The 19,077-nt window shown below is 26.2% G+C and overlaps 2 protein-coding genes across 3 annotated transcripts; both read left to right on the top strand.

Moving 5' to 3' along the window:
• The first annotated feature begins 1,422 nt into the window (after nucleotides 1–1,422).
• On the top strand, nucleotides 1,423–9,406 carry LOC127280796 (basic salivary proline-rich protein 1-like). The gene is made up of 4 exons (XM_051304064.1): nucleotides 1,423–1,756; nucleotides 7,499–7,638; nucleotides 8,292–9,339; nucleotides 9,399–9,406. The coding sequence occupies exons 2-4, from the start codon at nucleotides 7,579–7,581 to the stop codon at nucleotides 9,404–9,406; spliced, it is 1,116 nt and encodes a 371-aa protein (XP_051160021.1). The 5' UTR covers nucleotides 1,423–1,756; nucleotides 7,499–7,578.
• On the top strand, nucleotides 9,258–18,011 carry LOC127280659 (microtubule-associated protein tau-like). 2 transcript variants are annotated; one of them, XM_051303817.1, is made up of 8 exons: nucleotides 9,258–9,747; nucleotides 10,196–10,242; nucleotides 10,421–10,595; nucleotides 10,760–10,965; nucleotides 11,297–11,482; nucleotides 13,093–13,143; nucleotides 13,903–14,064; nucleotides 14,917–18,011. In XM_051303817.1, the coding sequence occupies exons 1-8, from the start codon at nucleotides 9,459–9,461 to the stop codon at nucleotides 14,995–14,997; spliced, it is 1,197 nt and encodes a 398-aa protein (XP_051159774.1). In that variant the 5' UTR covers nucleotides 9,258–9,458; the 3' UTR covers nucleotides 14,998–18,011. The 2 variants fall into 2 exon arrangements, with proteins under 2 accessions (XP_051159774.1, XP_051159784.1); XM_051303827.1 differs by lacking the exon at nucleotides 13,093–13,143.
• The last annotated feature ends 1,066 nt before the right edge of the window (nucleotides 18,012–19,077 follow it).

Below are 19,077 nucleotides of genomic sequence, written 5' to 3'. Positions count from 1 at the left end.
ATAAAAAATGAAAAAATTGTTTCTGAAATTAATAACTAAATGAAAAAAAAAATGTAAGAAAATAAAGCAATTAAAATTTTTTAAATATAATTTTTGCTAATATGTAATTATTCTTTTGTTTGTTACAGGTATACAAAAGGAATTACATCATTTTTAATTGGAGTATCAAAGCGATTTCGAATTCTGTTTAATTTAGATAAGTATCTGTATTTTATTTACTTTTATTTTTTTATAAAAGCTTGTAAAATTTTGATTAATTAAATAATTAAATTACCGAATCAATAATTAAATGTATTAATAATTAATTTGAGTTATTAATGTTACATGAAAAAATTACATAAAAAAGTTTTAAAAAAAATTGATTTAGAAATACAAGGGGCAATTTTTTTATGAACTTTTTTTCATTACGTCTCAGCTTTTACAAGTAATGTGAAACGGATAATATCTCAATATATTCGCTAACAGAAAGCAAGTGGCTCTAAAGAGCGTTAAACCGATTCCAAAGGCACGACCTCCTTTAACTTCTATATGTGGCATGTATTTATATATATGTTTCAAGATCTGTGACCAGCGTGAATGGTTTCGTGATGTACTTCCATTTGATATGATCAGTATAAAGACCAGTGATAAAAGAGAAAGATGTCGGCGCCTTGAAACGACTTATGAATGGTCAACTTGTTTGGCAAACTCATAAAACACAAGTAGTGTGTAAGCAAAAAAAAAAAAAAGAAAAAAAAACACACAAGAACTCAAGTCCGATAATTTCCGTCGTGAAAGTTAATTATAATATTTACTGAATTAATTGAATTATTATTATACTTAAAAAATTTATTTGATTCAAATAATCGGTTACTTGAATATTATCAAATAAATATTTACCTGAAATAATTTTTATTTGAATTAAATAAATTTTATTTGGACCAATAATTTCTGTATTTTAAACAAATACTATTTAATTGGCTCAAATAAAAATTATTTGATAATAATCAAGTAATCGAATATTTGAATCAAATAAATTTTTTTAAGTGCATTCTCTTATATTAAATTAAAAAAATTATCTACACAATTAATATTTTTTTGAGAAAGCTAATTTTCGATTTTTTAAATTTGAGAGATAATCCTTAACGCCTAAAGTATTCCAATGGAATATTTTTACAGTATTTGAAAGTAATATTCCTAAAATAGTGTTTCAAAGGAATATTCCTAAAAAGGACATTTTAATATTCCTGTAATATGGATGGAATATTCCCAAGATTACAATGGAATATTGCATAGAATAGAATATTCGTATTTAATTTTTTCAAAAAAAGTAAATTTTGTAAAATTTTATTTCAAAAAAAAAACAAAATATATTTATATTTATCGTATAATGGGTTAGAAGATAAAGTTTTTCGTGCGAAATTTTTATGTTAATTGATAGTTGAAGTAAAAGTTAATAATCGACTTAAAAGCGAAGGAAACTCCCACGTTTACTTTTCTTTTCGCGCAATTTTACATGACTCAGGATATCGAGTTTGTGTGTGTGTGTGTGTTTGCTATAAGTGTATTGGGTTAGAGGTAAGCTCGTCGAGCGCAGGAGCAAAATGAATAGAACAGGACGAAAGTCGACGATTCCGCCAGACAGACAGACGGACGCGAGAAAGGACAAAAGTGAGATGGAGGGTAGTAGCTCACCGGGTTCGAAGTCGTCAACCGTCTAGACTCTTTCTAATACTTATATATATATAACGATAAACACATGGAAACTTGAGCCTTGGTAAGTTTCAAGCTTTTTTCCATAACTTTTTTGCAAACACTCTCAAAGGATACAATTATCAATATTTTATAATTTTTTTTTTTTTTTAACAAATTCTATACATTTAAAATAGTTTTTATAAAAATGTTGATCTTGGGGAAATAATAATTTTATTTATTTAATTTATTAAAAATATATTATTTAGAATATTTTCTTTTTTTCTTAAGAAGAAATTAAAAAATAATCTTTATTTAGAAAATAGATATTTAAAAAAAAATTGAGTATAATTTTTAAAAATAATAAAATTATTTCTTTATAAAATGATATAAAGTAATAAAAATTAAAATTTAAAAGTGTATAACTGTCGTATTTGCACTAACATATCGATTAAGTTACAATTTTATGTATATAATATTAATTCATTGGCGTGACACATCCTGCGTGTTTAATAGAGAACACTCTGGATGGATTATTATTGAATATGTGTTTCATTTTGTGGTGTATAATCTTCTTTTTACTGTTTTGTAAACCACTTGCCTTATTTTAATTATATCTCAAAATTTATGAATGTCGTGACTTTTTATTTGAATCTTTTTTTTTTTTTTTTTTTTTTTTTTACATTAATGGTAATTATTATGAGACTTTTTGTGATTTAAATCGGTGATTTTATTTGATAGTGTAAAATACTTAAAATACAGTCGAACCTCTTTAAGTGGGACGGCTCATTTGTTTCCAAATATTTTGTCTTACATATTTTATATTTTTTTTTTACCGAATCATTTGAATTATAAATGACAAATTAAATAATTTTTAATTAGTAATAAATATCGGAAATAATTTCTCATTTATCCAGGTTCAACTGTATTATCAGAAAAAAATTCCAAATTTGTATCCTTTGAGGTGAAAATTAAACTTCAATTTTTCAAGTAGAAATTAATTGATCGCTTTTTTATATTCATGTTTTATTTATAGAAGCACTAAAAGTAATTCTTGAATATTTGCACCTAGACTAATTTATTATACCACTGCAAATTTAGTTTTTTAAAAAAAAAATTTTTTTTTTAATAATATAAAAATAATTTCTTTTTTCTTACAAAAATAGAAAGTTTAAAAAATTTTTTTTAGATCGTAAAAAAAATATTGAAAGTAAATTGCAAAAATAAATAGTGTGAAGTAACAAAATAATACCAATCATGTGACACATTTTTAAATTCTTAGAAAAGCTTTGTGATCGATAGGATAAATTCAGTGTGTATAGAAAAAAAAAGTAGGCGATTCTTCTTTTGATGAAAAAGATAAAACTTTCACCCTAACGAGTTTTTCTACATTCCTTTAAATATAATTCTTCAAAAAGGGGAAAAAAAAGAATCATATAAAATGTAGGACAACTATTTTTTTTTCTTTTACTATTACTATCGTTTTTTTATTATTATAAATTTATATATGTATATTATCTTCGGGTTTTATATATATTGATTGAAAAAGAATGGTTCGAATTAAATAGGTTATTGCAACCAGGAAATAAAGATGAATAACTGATAAATTTGTATGTGCAACTAAAGTACATGACAACATAGTGTAGTCCCAGAGAGTTGCATTAGCAAAGATTCATCAAATTGATAGAGAAATTCCATTTTAATAAAAAAGTCTACATTATATTTTCTATCAGTCACTGTCCTCTACATTGACAAAATATTTCAATAATTAATTAATTTTTTTTTTTTAATTATTTCGAGATTTTTTTTCTCGATTTGTTCCCTCCTTGACATTTCGTTGTTATTTTTTTATTTAAAAAAAATTATTTTTGATTTTAATAAAATAAATTTTTGATAAAAATCATTTAAACTTTTAGCTTAAAAATAACCGCATTGGGAAATAAAAATTTTATGTCAATTTTATTGCATTATAATTTGCAACAAAGAAATGTAATTTATTCTACGCGAGCATATTTTTTTTTTTTTTTGTTATTGATATATAATGACCCGAAAATGGATTTGGGGTTTTTACGAGGATGAGGTTAAAAGGGTGAGCGCAGAAATTTCGATGCTTCGTTTTCGTGCATTCAAGACTGAATAACGTTTGTTTGCCACGAAATGTCTAGGTAGAAGGCTACGATCGATTTCCATGGACGGAAGCAAATCAAATAAATCAAGGAACTGCGTTTCATAGTGGTACCACGCACGAAGGAATTTAAGTGATAAAAATTTAAATGAATTCCATAACACACGCATTTTTTTGGGGGGGGGGGGACAAAAAAAATTTCCTATTTTTCTATTTCTTAAAAAAAAAAATTTATTAAATTTTCTTAAAATTTTCAAAAAATATTCCTTTATTATTAACTGTGGTAACATAATCCAAATACGAAAAGTAAAATTATTTACATATAAATATTAAATTTTAAAAAAATTTCAAATTTAAAATTTTAATGTAAATTATCTTGTTTTCTAGCATTGCAAAAAAATCCTGAAAATTTTCTCAAGAAAGAGGGACATTTTTTCAAAATGTGAAGAAAATTGATTTTCAAAAGAATAGAAGGAGGAAAACTAATTTTTCCTCAATGATCAAAATTTTCCAAAACTTTTCTCAATAAAAAATTACCATTTGGAAATTTTTTTCCACCACAAAGATATTTTAAAATTCAAAACAACCCTTTTTAATTAAAACAAAAGTGGAGATAAAAAATTTTTGAAAAAGTGAATATTTGAACAAATATTCATTATATTCTTATTAGAGATGAGAATGTAAATATTAAAAAAAAGCAAATCCTTTGAAAAATTACTAGAGAATTTTATGGAAGAGTAGATAATTTTTTTTTTCTCAAAGGTCGAAAAATTGGAACGCTTCTGTTAAAAACTTTTTTTTGCAAAAGAAAGTCTCGAATATAGATACTTCAAAAAAAAAAAGGGTTTTTAATATAACAGGAAGAAGATCACGAATTTCCGTGTGCATACATTGCCACGTGTGCATTAAGTACATTTTGTGTGTGTATATGTACTTATGTTAATGCAGAAAATGCACGTTTTAAAGCTTATGTATATACGAACAAGAGAAAGGAAACACGCTCATTCATAGTTGGATCAATACTGACTTCTAATTGCATTTTCCTACTTAACAAAAAAAAGCGAAAAAAAAGATAGTATTTTTTCAACCGGAAGTGACATTGCTAATAAATATCTCTTTTCTTTATCGTCAACTTGTTCGAGTCACGGCTTTTAAGATTCTTTTACATCTTTATTTCTTGTTTGAAAAAACGAAATATATGTTTCTAAATTATCGCTCAAAGTAAACGATATCAATTTCTCAAAAAAAATAAATAATAAAAAAGTTAGTATAAAAAAATATTTTCATTTTTTTTAAAAAACAAAATAGTTTTTAAAGAAACTAATTTAATAAACAAAAAATAAAAAGAAATGCTTTACTTAATACAAGAGAAATAATTATTTTAAAATTTAAATCAGAAGAAATAAAAATGTAATTATTGAAAAAAATTCATAAATTTAATTTGTACGCTTTGTTAAAAAAGAACAAAAAAAATGTCTGGAGGTTAGAAAAGGTTAACGATCGAAATTGCGTTTTAATTTTATTTTATATTTGCATAAACGTGATTTTATCAAACTATACGAATTCGAATTTCGTCTCTTTAAAGATATTCTTGAGAATTCATTTAATATTCAAATTGGTCCTTTCTTCATCAAATAAACAACGGAAATTGGTCTCGCTTTTCACTTTATAGGCGCTACATGTGGTATAGAATACAGCTAATTGTTGAATCTCATCTTCATTTCGTTATCAGAAATAGATAATTGTTTTCAGATAATATCCTTTTAATGCTAACATTATCGTTTTCCAATTAAGTTCCAATCGCTTCTAAATGTTTACTAAATATTTATTTATTTATTCCAAATAAAAGATTATTTTGGTTCAAAATAAAAAATTTATATAAAATAAAATTTTATTTGTACAAAAAATGTTTTATTCGAAACAAATAAATAATATTATTATTATCTCTCGGAGAAAAATGATTTTTGTTTTATCTATATAGAAAAATTAGAACGATTTAAAAGAGGCGACACTATAAACTTAATTATTCGCGCAATTTTTCTTGTGATTATGGGCTAATGACTTGTCAGGAAAGGCGTGTATATTCTCCAAAGCAACTATTAGCATGAAACACGAACTTTCATGAAGAAATTAGCATGGAATTCGTCAAGGTTGATTGTCGATAATGGAGTAACGTGAGCTTATAAATTTCGCAGTTTCAAACAATGGTCTCGCGTGTCTTCTTAATTTTTTTTTTTTTATTCATTCGGTCACTTTTCCATTGATTGAACAACAAATTACCAATTTTTTTTTAATTATATGTATTTTTTTCTTATACTGCTTTAAAATTTATAAATTTATATTCATATCTCAAAAATTGCTGCTACAATGAATAAAAGTTTTAATTTAATTAATTTTTCTACAATAAAATTTAATTTTTTCTCATTTTTAATAATTAATTTCTTATAGAACAGAAAATTTATTAATCGCTTCCCTTCAGTCTATTTAACTTGAATTTCTATATCAGAAAATTGGAAATGAAATTCCTTATATTCCAACATGAATTTCAAGGTATTTTGTCATTGAGCTTAAAACAAAATTGTCTTGTCATAACGTTGACACAGTTAAAATAGTCTTTGATTTATGGGTCCGAAATTACTTCTGAAAATTCTGGGTCATCGATCATCAATTATAAACAATATTTTCTCATTATATTTGAGATCATTGCTATACATTTTGTGGTTCAATCAATGTAAAATGTCGTGATTGTCTTCATTTTACTTCCCGTTCTATATATATGAAAAAAAGGGAACTTATAATTAATTTTTTCAAATCGAATTTTTAAATTTGCAGTTTATAATTTCCGTTTTTTTCCATAATTTGAAATTATGCTTAATGGTTTTTTTTTCTAATTATAAATAAATTTTGATTAAAAATTAATTTATCAATAACATTTAACAAAAATGTTTTTGAAATAATGAAAATTCTATTTTTACAGAATTTGTATTTTGTAAATGCTGATGAAGCACAAGTATATTTAATATAGAAAAAATAATGCACCGAGATTAAATTGCACATTTAGATAATTTTTTTGTTTTTGCTTATAAAAACTTGTCTTAAGTATTTATAACTTTTAGTCTGAGAATTTATTGATTTCATGACATTAAATATTTTCTAACGTATTTTTACCCTCTATTGATTATTTACTCTCTGTTTGGAACAATAAGTTAGTAAAAAATTCTCATAGTTTAAAATAAATTGTCTTTGGACAATATTTTACTGCCTTGGATATTAAAAAAAAATTTCTTTTCGTTTTTTTTTTTCAATGGTGTAATAAATTTTCGCACCTAAGCCGTTTTTAATTAACATTTAAATTAACATTTAAGAAGCTCTTAGAAAAGATTGCTTTTGGTCTCAAGTAGATTCCTGCTTTTTATAATATTAATACGCTGGTAGAAAGTACTCTCTCACAGATAATTTCAAACACGTCAGTGTTAATTAAAAGTTGAAATTTCATGGTAAACATAGTTAAAATAATTTCAAAATGCACAAGTGCGTATTTCCACCATTTCACCCTAGAAATAAATGTTAACCCTCATCATCATACCACGAAAGTAGCTCTCGACACGTAAGGGTAGATCACGGAACTAAGTAGGCCGAGTTGAAAAGGGCATTTCAAATCGAGCGTGGATAAAGATATTTTCATTCCCCCCCAAGCAACAGGTTAATGGAGAACCTTGTTTTTCGACCATCCTGAACGACTATTCAATTACGAGAGAGATTTTTTTTTTATTGGTGTCATTATGGACCAACCTTTCACCCCACGAAATGCAGAACCACCTGCTAATCAACCACCTCCAATGGTAAGCAAAAAACAATTTTTCACATTTTTAAATTTGAATTTAAATGGTAAAATTCGATATTCATTTTTAATTTTTTTTTTGTAAAAAAAAGAATTTTGCTATTGGATAGAAAAATTGCATATGTGAAGACTTTTTTTACAATAATTTGTAAAGCACGAATTTACATTATTTCGGGGGTATATAATAATAATAATAATAATATGGCAGTTAAAAAGTTTTGATTAGCTTCGAGCGATTGTTTTAGTAAAAGTTCAATTATTTTCCCACAATTCCCAGACATCGAACTTTTTCGAGTATATTGTGTATATTTCTGAAGTGATAAAAACGGCTTGATAAAATCGCGTTACATTGGCCCTGAGCCCATCGATCTCTCAATAATACTAACGGTGACGTCTCGACGAAATGTTTCGCCGTACCTGCCACCGTTCTGCCCTGCGCTTATTACAAGATCGATCACGAAAAAGCAGAAACTTATCGACTTCTTTCTTCCCTTGATAATACCCTTTAATTTTTCCTCTCAAAAAATCGAATTTTTTTCCAAAATTTCAAAAAAAAAAAAAAGATTTTTTAAATTTCGAATCTGTCAGAGAGAAGGGCAACAAAAATTTTTTTTAACTAAATTTGGTAGGAAAGCAAAAATTTTGTTTTTGCAGGTAAAACAAAATCCTCCAGGCTTTCAACAGGCGCCACCAGGAGGTCAACAAAGATTTCCAGTGATTAATAATAATGGTCCAGGACAACCTCCACCATTGCGTCATCTAGACAGTAGATCGTCATTGATTCCCGGTCAATTTCCACAACAAAGACCACCGCCTCCTTACGGACCAAGACCTCGTAACGTTTTCTATCCCCGAGGTCAAGCACCTCCACTTCCTGGTTCTCAAGGTCAATTTCCATCTCCTCAAGGATCAGTTCCCGGCTCTCCTAATCAAACAATACCACCACAAGGATTTCCAGGACCTCGATTCATTCAAAATCCAAATATTCGAGGTCCTCCTCAATCATCTCAAAGATCTCCATTTCCTCAACAATTTTTTCCCCGCAATGGCAATGATCAAATAAGAGGACCTATTGAATTTCCACCAAATCAAAAATTACAACGTAATGATTCAGTGGCGAATTTAAATCCCCGTTATCCAATTCCTGCCGATAGGCGACCTCAATTAATTCCTCAAATTTCCATCGAAAGAATGTCAGACGAAGGATCAACAAAATCAATCCCAGCCGAACAGGCTGATATTGAAACAATTAAAAAAAAGGAAAATGACGATGACGACGATGATGTCGTGGTGGATAGTGAAAAATTGTCAGATAAAATCGAAATTCCAAAATCCCCACGTTCCTCAGCTCCAAGTCGTCAAGATTCAACATCCAGTGATGGTAAAAATTCCGATTTGGATAAAAATTCCCTTGGTCCATCTAATCAAACATCACCAGTTCGTCTCCAATCTCCGGCTAATTTTCAATCTTCTCCAGCTTATCAACAATCACCAATTCATTTACAATCTTCTCCAGCTCAATCACCGTCTCATCTACAATCATCGCCAGCTCATCAACAATCACCCGGTCCAGCAAGTAGACCTCCATCAGCTTCCCTAAGTCTCAATAAAACATCTCGACCACCTTCTGCAATTAAAGACAATTCAGACAAGAATATTGAAAATAAAAATAATGATGAAATAATTAAATCTATTCCTAATGGTGACAGCACAGATAATGAGACAAATAAACAACAAATTGATGAAAATTCAAAAATAAAGGACAATGAGGATGTGGAGGAAGTGGTCCAGGGTAAAATTTCAATTCCAGGTACTCCAAAGATGCCCAAAACACCGGACAGTGTCAAGGGATTTGATAATGGTAAAAGAAGATCACTAACATCAAGATCATCGTCTGAATCAAAATCACCAAAATCGCCAAGATCACCTGGAGAGAAAAAACACACTTCCTTTGCCGATATGAATGAAAATGGAGAAATTGGTTCCGATGATTCGAGAACAAAATCAGGATACACAACTCCAACTACTCCGAGAAAGAGAATTTCATCCGGAAGTCGTTCTCCCTCTAAGGAAAATAGAAGATCTCTTTCTGCTCGAGGATTCAGGCCAGGTTTCGATTTTCTAATTTCATTTTTAATTTGCATATTTTTTATCAAAAATTAAAAAAATTTTAAAAACATTTTAATATTAGAAGCAAATTAAATTTTAGGAGAAGCAATAATTAAATACAATTTTATTTGGGAATAATTTCAAATTTGAAATATATTTCAAAATATTGAATTTTTGGAAAAACTTATTAAATTTTATAAGTACTTTAGTTGTGGAAATAAATTTTAAAAAAAATAGAAATAAGAAATATTTAAATCTAATTTCAAGTATATTAGAATAAAATTGCATGTTTTATGAGAGTCAATTAAAATTGAGTAGGTGGAAACATTATTTTTAAGAATACGTAAATCGCTTGGATACTCCATTAATAAAATGAAAATGAGAATTTATGAATGAATTGCAATAAAATTCTTAGGCGTGATGATAATAAATTTTCCCTTTTTCTACAGACGCTGAAAACGACAGTGGCGTTGATGAATCAACTCAACGTGGAGAGGTGATATAAAATACCTTCTTTTTTTTAATTAAAAAAATAATTATAAAATAACTAGATTTGAATAATTTAATCATAAAATTATTCAATTTAAATCCTAATTTAAGAATCAAATATAATTTCTGATGAATTAATTTTTTTTAATAATTGAAATTAAAAATATTTAATGAATCATACACAGGCACCTACATTAAATGGAATAAGAAGTTCTCCTACAAAAAGAACGTCTTCAAAATCAAGGGAAATGGACAAAAATTCAATGGCCGGCTCTCCTATAAAATCCCCGAGTAAATCAGCGAAATCTCTACTAAGGACACCAGATACAGCTTCATCGACCAGCATTCAAGATAAGAAAAGTCAGTTATTATGTTATAAAATTTTTAATACTTTTAAACAAATTTTTAATAATTGTAATTTTTTTTAATATTTTCATTTTTTTCGAAAATTTAGAATATTAAACATTTAATATTAATATTTTTCTTCAAATATCAAAGATTAATTTCCCAATTCTTGTCAAAAGTTCCCATGAATAAAGTGCAAGTCGGAGCAGCGCCTTCGCCTAATTTAAAGACTGTGAAATCGAAAATTGGTTCCTTAGCCAATACCACTTATAAACCAGGAGGTGGAAAAATCAAAATCGAAAATAGAAAACTGGACTTTAGTAAAGCGCAACCAAAAATTGCAGCGAAGAACGATAAATACGCACCAAGTGGCGGCGATAAGAAGGTAAAATTAATTAAAAAAAAAAAAAAAAAAAAAAATAGTTTATTTTGAAAAAAAGCTTTTCAATTAATTTTTCACCTATAATGAAATTTTTTTTCCAATAAATTGAACACAATGAGATATTGTTTTAATTCCTCTTCGAATATTGTGGATAAATTTACGAAAGGACATGACGTAGACTTCCTTTTCTAGGACGATCGATTTTTTTTACTAAAATAGGTATAACTTTCGAGCTTGTGGCTATTTTTGCGCCCATTGTAGAAACTAGAAATTGAAATTACATATTTATTTTTCAATGTTTCTTGCGCGTTCTAATCGAACATTACAATTTTAGATCCAACAAGTGAAACTTCAATGGAATGCAAAATCCAAAATAGGCTCATTGGATAATACAACTCACAAGCCAGGAGGTGGAGACAAGAAGATCGAAACAGTGAAGTTAGATTTTAAGGACAAGGCAAAACCGAAGGTCGGTTCCAAAGACAATACAAAACACGTACCAGGAGGTGGCACTGTTAAGGTAAAAATAAATAAATAAATAAATAATATGTCCCATATTTTCGAATGTGTAATGCTTACCAAATAGAGTATCAATTTTCAAATATCTATAATGTCAAATATTTGTAAAGTGCATCTTGAAACATAAGAGATATTTTTATTTTCTAAATTCCCCTTGGCATGCTAATGTCTAATGCACCGATATTCAATTATTTCTATATTTATATTTATTCTAACTTTCGATTCTATTTCTCACAATTTTTTTTTTCATCTTCTCTTAATAATATTGTTACGAAAAAAATATTTTTGGAAAATTCTCAAATTTGGAGGCGTCTAAAGTATTTTGATTTTCCTTTTTCGAAAAGGATTCGAGAAATATTTTTTAAACTCTCTGGGGGAGAAGCAAATTCTTAACATTTAATATAATTTAAAGTGATATAAATATTTATCAGAAATGTGAATTTACAATGAAATTCACTGTCAAATAAAATGCAGACGAGACAGTAATAATTTCGCTTTACGCGAGTTTCAAGACAAGTCTTTTCATTGTCACCTAAAACTTTCTTCAAGTCAACTTTATAATAAACAGTGTGAAATTTTACCTTGATCGATCGTGTGTCAGTCTCGCAAACTTAAATTTGTTTCATTTACTTTCCAGGCGTGTTAATTGGTTTCCTTCTGAAACAAGAAAAAAAATATAAAAATTTAATAAAATATTTAAAAAGAAAAAGAAAATAAATGTAATTTAAAAAATTTATAAATAAAATATTTTCCAGTCTAAAAATATGAATGAAATATTTATTATTTTTTTGTATTATTATTGTCATTAGATATGAATCAGGTGCGGAATAAAAAAAAATTTAATCTGGGGTAAGGTAATTTAGGTCGTTGGTCCTAAATGTCATTTATAGAATGATATCAGAGCCTTGATATAAAAAAAAGAAAATATTAAACCCTTTGCGTGTTTATGACTAACTTGCTTCGCTTAAATTTCAAACTTAGAAATAGAAATTTGTTGTTTGTAATTTGCAACTCTAGGACAACGACAATATCGTGATTTGTCGTGGTTTCAGGAAGTGAAAATCTGCATGTTGAAATGTCTGTTTTAATGTTTTTCTTTTACGATAAACATCCGCGTAGTTCATTACCTCTATTGAAAACAAATAATTCCTTACTCAATGAAAGTAACAAAAATTTATAATTTATTTCGTAACTATATTAATTTGCAAATATTATTTATTTTTACTATATCTATTCACTTACTAATTAACATATTACTAATTAATAAATGAATTATTAATTTCTAATTATTACATTTCTTTTTCGAATTCTTAAAAAAAATTTTATTTCCTAAATTTAATATTTTCCAAGAAGAATATATTTCCAACTCAGAAGAAAAATAAAATATAAAATAGCAAACAAATTAATTAGAAAATAATCAAATTAATAAAATAAATGGAAATAAATTTTGCTTGACGATGGTCTATTTTTTTGTAATAATAATGATGCTTGAAGATCATTTTAAGACATTTCAGATGGTTCCCTTATAAAAAAAAGCTTGTAACCTTGTGACCTATGCATGAGGTGTCATCGGTCATTATTAACACATTATTATCATTTGTTGATGTTTAGTCATTGGAGACACCACCAAATACTCCTCCTCAGGACACACCGTCTGAAGATGTAAGTAAAGCGATGGCATTATCCATATAAAATTAAATTTAAAAAATCAATCATAACCATCGCTGCGAATAACATTTTGTCTAATTTGTCCTTTCTCATTTTTACATATATATATTATTCATTAATTGCAATTAACAAATTTTAAATATTTTTGCAAAATGTATCGTTTCTTTTTCCAAGTATTTAGAGATTTTTACGAATAATTATATAATATTTAAGTATAATTAAATATTATAATATTAATATGATAATAATCATCGATTTGTATCTAATAAAAAAAATGCGTGTTCGGAATTAAAATAATAAAAATAAAAAGAGAAACAAGCTGGCTATCGAGAAATTAAATCGTAAGTAATATCCGGCAAAGGATCAAAGCATGATCGCATGTGTGGAATATTTTTTTATTATTAGAATGAATATTTCGGTTTTTTATCCAATTGTGATAAGACATTTTTGGACCTTTTATATAGAAGTCGCTTGAATAAAAAAAAGAATTTTTTTTCATTTTTGTAGATTTAGTAATAATATCCCTTGTCGACGTTTAAAAAAAAGGTATAAGTATTTTGTAAAAAATAAATATTTTCCTTCTAATAAAAATTCTTTTTTCTAAGAATTATATTTTTTTCTACTCTAAAGTGATAAAAAAATGAATCATCATGGATTTAATAATAATAATAATAATACAATGAAATTAGTTGTAGTTGTTGTAAATATTTCGTTTTTGCATAAATTTAATTTTTATATCTTCCTGTTTGACAGATCGAAACACAGAAAATTGATATTAAGGCTGAAAGCAAAATTGGATCGCTTGATAATGTCAAACACAAGCCAGGCGGTGGTGACAAGAAAATCTTCAATGACAAAGATTATCTCCGACAGACCAGTTCGAATGCTGAGAGTCTTAATGGAAGCGGCTCTCAGGTATGAAAGATTATTTTAAACATTTTTACATTATAAAAAAAAAATTCAAATTTAAAAAATATCGAATTGCCTTGCACTCACAACATTTGTATCAAACAAAAATTTTCATTTGAAAACAAGTGTGTCAAAATTATTTTATTAAATAATATTTTTTATAATTAAAAAAAAATTAGAAAAATATCAAAAAAATTTCTCTAAATCGGGAAAAATTAAAAAAAAAAAAATATTTTATAGGTACAAATATTTTTGAGTGTACTGGCAAATTACAAAATCGTAATCCCTAAAATCAAATTAAAAATCGAAAAAATCGAATAATAAATTATCAAAAATTAATTTTCACAGTATTCAAAAGTAAAAAAAAAAAAAACAATTTCGCCAATTTTGCTTTGCATGACTCGCACAATTATTCGCGATATTAGAAGACTTATCCACCAAAGTCGATTAATTATTGGATTGCACAAAACACAATACGTTGGCCATAGATTTAACTTTTTCTCGCTTCTATTAAGTAATTAAGCAAATAAAGCACTAGAATTAAATCGAATCTTTATCATTTTTATTTTTTTAAAAAATTATCACAATTTTCCAAAAATTAACAAAATACCATTTCAATAATTTATTATAAAAATTTGAAAAAGAAAATAATTTACCCAAATCAAAAAAGAAAATTAGTTGGGAAAAAAATTCGCGTGAATATTCCAAATTTTGTCATCGTGGGAAAGAAGAAATAAAGCAAAAAAAAAAAAAAAACTGTGCAATGGCCGATAAAATCGCAAAAAAAAAATGAATTCTTGTCTCACTTAACAATGAGACAATATATTTGGCTAGAAAAGCATTTGTTATGTTTCACAGAGTCCAATACCGTCCGGCGCGATCAACAATGGCAAGAATGGCCTTCCACCATCGGACGAAAACCTCAACCAGGAATGCTAGGTCTTCACTACTTAACTTCATCGCGTTAACGTTTGACGTTCACACATCCCGAAGGCTTTTGAATTCCTTGTCGAGATCCCTTCGCGCAGGGATTTTAAAGAGCTGATTTAAATCCTGCCATTTCTGACATCCCTCGAGGCCATAGAAATACAGTTTTTTATAATAAAAAAAAAATACTCGATGTTAATATAATACTAGAAAAAAAGCTTCTTAATTTTAAAAATTCTACTCTTTAATATAATAAATTATGATTTAGAAAAGAAAACGAATTTCGAAATTCATAGAAATTTTTTTTTCTGTTCTCTAATCATATGAATCATTGTGAAAATCATTTTTTTTACTATATAAATCATTTCACAATATTGAATAAAAATAGAAAAATATTTGTACAAATAAAATGAAATGCCTCTTTGGAAGAATTTAAAAATTAATTTTTTTTGAAATGTAAAAATTTTGGCCTGTTAGAGTTTTGTCGAATGGCAGGGTAACTAAACTGATTGCCCGTCGAGAGGTCACGAGATCTTTGACAGTGGAGAATTTGTAACAAAATTTCTTGAAATGATTTAATTGTACTTTATATTTAATCTCATTTTAATTATTATTAGAAAAATATAAGTTTTAATAATATAATTATAATAATATAATTCTATATTATTTTATATTATCTTAATATTACAATTTAATTGACATTTTATTAAAATTAATTCGTAAAATTGCATTTAAACAATAAAATCATTTCAGGAAATAAGAAAAAAAAGAAAACGAATTTTTTTTCTATCCAAAAAAATTGTAAATTTTCAAATTCATTCAATATTTGTTCTTTCAACAAAGCAAGAGAAAAAAAAAAGAATTGTTGCAACAATGGCTGTGAAAGAATAAATTGCAATTTGTGAAATTAGGAACAATTCTTCCATGAGGGACGAATTTTATTTCAATTATACTTTTTACGAAAATGCATAAATAATTCTTTTAAGTATTTAAAAAGTTTTTTTTCAATGCATTTTTAAAATTTTATTGCAAATTCAAATATTTCGGTGGATAGAAAAAAAATATTCATTTTCGAAAATATATTAAGAATTCCAACAGTGAAGGCGACTTCTGTTATGCAATGATGGAAAATTTTTAATGATGTGAAAATAATAATGTGCTAATTAATTTTTGTCTAACGCATTAACTATGCACGAATTTCATTATAGTAACACTCGCTCGTAAATTTGAAAAGAATATTATAAAAACTTGATTGCAGTTTTCGCTAGCTGTATTATATAATATATTTAAAATATAATGAAAAATCAAATGAAAAACATTTTCCAATAATTATCAACATCTTTGAATTTGAAATCTGAGAAAATAAAGAAGATTTGATAAATTAAATTAATTTCAGTCTGACCATACAAAAAAAGGGCAAATTTAAATCTTATTATATATAAGGCTTCTTAATTTGAATTTGTGACTACAGAATATATCAGATATGAAGTATGTAAAAAAATACATGTATAGAGTTCAATTTTTATCCTTTTAATTCCTTGCACGAGGAAAAAAAAATAGTAATTTGAATTTTAAATGTAGAAATAATTTTCTTTTACTCTACGATTTTCCGAGTGTCGTGAAATCACAGTAGTAAAAACAAAAAAAAAGAAGCAAATCCTCAAAATTGTTCTCTATTTGAAAAAAAAGAAAATGTACTAATTTTCAATCATTTGCTACAATATTGTAATTGTGTATATTGAAAAATAAAGAAAAGAAACAACTGTTAAGTATTTCACAAGAATTGACTTATTTGCAAAAGTTGTCGTTTTTCTTCATTTCAAATTTATTCTACATTTCAAAGTGTTAAAAAGAATATAGAGACTGAGGTAAATTAAATATTTAAATATATATAAAAAATAAATTTCAATATTTAATTAATTATTGTTTGAATTAGAAATTTAAAAAAGTCTACGTTTATGTAAATTAATAAAATACTAAAAAAAATATGTTCAATTAAATATAAATAAAAAATATGTTTTGAATTTAAAATTTAAAAAAACATACCTATATGTATATTAATTGTCGACATATAATTAATGACAATTCTCAATCTATACTATTCCGATAACTGAACTAAATTAAAAAAAAAAACAACAGAAAAGTTTCAATATGCAAATGAATAATATAGATTTTCTGCTAACTATAATACATATTATAATAATACGATTGATTGTAACTATTTAGATTTTTATAAATGTAAAAGTTTATCTACATGTAAAGTTAAACATTTTAATTTATTCAAAAATTTCATCTTTGCAAACAAAATAAAAAAAGAATAATCAGAAACTAGAAAATGCGGACCACTAGAAAAATTCTATTACGATAGTCGCCTATTTTTTTAGAAAAAAAAAAATTAATTAATAACTAAACATATTTAAAATCTTTAATTATTAATTACCCAAAGAATATTATTTAATTAATAAATATCAGTTACTTAAAAATATCGATTATTTAATTAATAAAAATTAGTTTGTAAAATAAAAAATCTTTTCAATAAATTTCCACATATAAATGTAAATAGAGAAGCAGATTACAGTTGTCTAATTTTTAGATAACAATAAATTTCTCGATTAGAATTTCTTTTTTTTTTACTTTAAAATGAAGGAACGATTGAAGTTTTCATAAAAATGAAAAAAAATAGTTACAATTGAGATAACCATAAAATGAGAAAAATATAGTTATAATTTCCATGAAATAAAAAAAAAGTTGCAAAAATGAAATAATTAAAATGATTAATTTTAATTTAGATCAGTTGGATTAATATAGCAATTTAGTAAAAGAAGAAATCAAGTGTTTTTAAAAATAGAAATAATGATAAATTATGGTATATCCATCATCAATGTCTCAATTTAACAGCAAAAAGAAAACTTTCTATCAAAATCACGACCGCAAATTGTATAACTGATCATTCGCAAAATGTATCTTCAAAACTTTGCTATATAGAAAATCATTTTAGCATAATAATATTTTTCTTTTTAAATTTATCACGGCACTTTTTATTGCACCTTTGCTCCCAAAGAAATTTTTTTTTTCTATTTTCAATTCTGATTCATTAATTAAACTCATCATCATCATTTATTATGAAAGCTTCCAAATTTTTTTCTACTATAATAGAATATTTAATTATTGATAAAAAAAAATGTTAGTTAGAATTTACAGTTGAATTTCACTTAATTATCTTTGGCAAGTAGCTCAGTAGCGAAGGTATTTAGCGTCACGTTCGTCACATTCACGAGGGAATTGAAACATCTACTAACTGCCTTCTTTATAGTGACAAAAGGTCAGTTTGGCACAAACACTTCTTTTTTTCTTTTTAATATATTCGAAAATATTTTTTTTTATGCGTTAAAACTAAATTTCAAATTAATGATAAAATTAATTTTAAAATAAAAAAGTTTTCTAAAGTTAAAAAATTTGTTTAAAAAATTAAAAACCTATTTCTAGATTTCTCCGGTAAAAGTGCAAGGCTGGGAAAATGGTATCGAGAAACCAGAACCAAATCCACCGCCTTCGACACCAACGAGAGTTCAAATACCTTCTAATTCCGTTGTGACACCAAGAGCGATAAGATCAAGTTTTGCCAAGTCCTCGGAAACTATAACACCACGTGGAAACGTTGAAATTTCACCAAGAAAATCCCTTCGCTCACCAAGTTCCGCAAGACCTCCGGGTAGTCTCAATTTCCAAGTATTTGACAATTCTTCCATTGAGACAAAGAAATCATATTCTCCGTCTGGTCTTCGTTCATCAAGATCATTCCGATCATCTCTATCAAGTCCTCATGATTCTGAAAATTCAAATGTTCAATCAAGAGTTAGATTCTCAAAATTTTAAGCATATAGGCAATTTCGCACATTGATACATAAATATTTATCACAAAATATCTTCTCAAAAAAATGTTAAAAGAAGGTATTTTTTTCTAAAATGCAAGCTAAAATTAGATGAAAAAAAAATAATTTCTATTTTAATTTTCAATAAATATTTATATAAATTAATATAAATTTTTGTATACAAAAACTTTTTTCATTTATAATAAATATTCTTTTAATT

The sequence above is a fragment of the Leptopilina boulardi genome, unplaced genomic scaffold (genome assembly GCF_019393585.1).
Source record: "Leptopilina boulardi isolate dan_hultmark-lab unplaced genomic scaffold, ZJU_Lbou_2.1 LbouV2_112, whole genome shotgun sequence".
In the NCBI taxonomy this organism is placed as follows: Eukaryota; Metazoa; Arthropoda; class Insecta; order Hymenoptera; family Figitidae; genus Leptopilina; species Leptopilina boulardi.
The sequence above is the reverse complement of the archived record's forward strand: the minus strand, read 5'-3'. Positions and strand labels throughout refer to the sequence as shown.

Coding starts and splice junctions, on each gene's coding strand:
- LOC127280796 (XM_051304064.1), top strand. CDS start 7,579: ATGGACCAACCTTTCACCCCACGAAATGCAGAACCACCTGCTAATCAA. Junction 7,639..8,291: donor CTAATCAACCACCTCCAATG/GTAAGCAAAAAA, acceptor TTGTTTTTGCAG/GTAAAACAAAATCCTCCAGG.
- LOC127280659 (XM_051303817.1), top strand. CDS start 9,459: ATGCCCAAAACACCGGACAGTGTCAAGGGATTTGATAATGGTAAAAGA. Junction 10,966..11,296: donor CAAGTGGCGGCGATAAGAAG/GTAAAATTAATT, acceptor TTACAATTTTAG/ATCCAACAAGTGAAACTTCA. Junction 13,144..13,902: donor AGGACACACCGTCTGAAGAT/GTAAGTAAAGCG, acceptor CCTGTTTGACAG/ATCGAAACACAGAAAATTGA.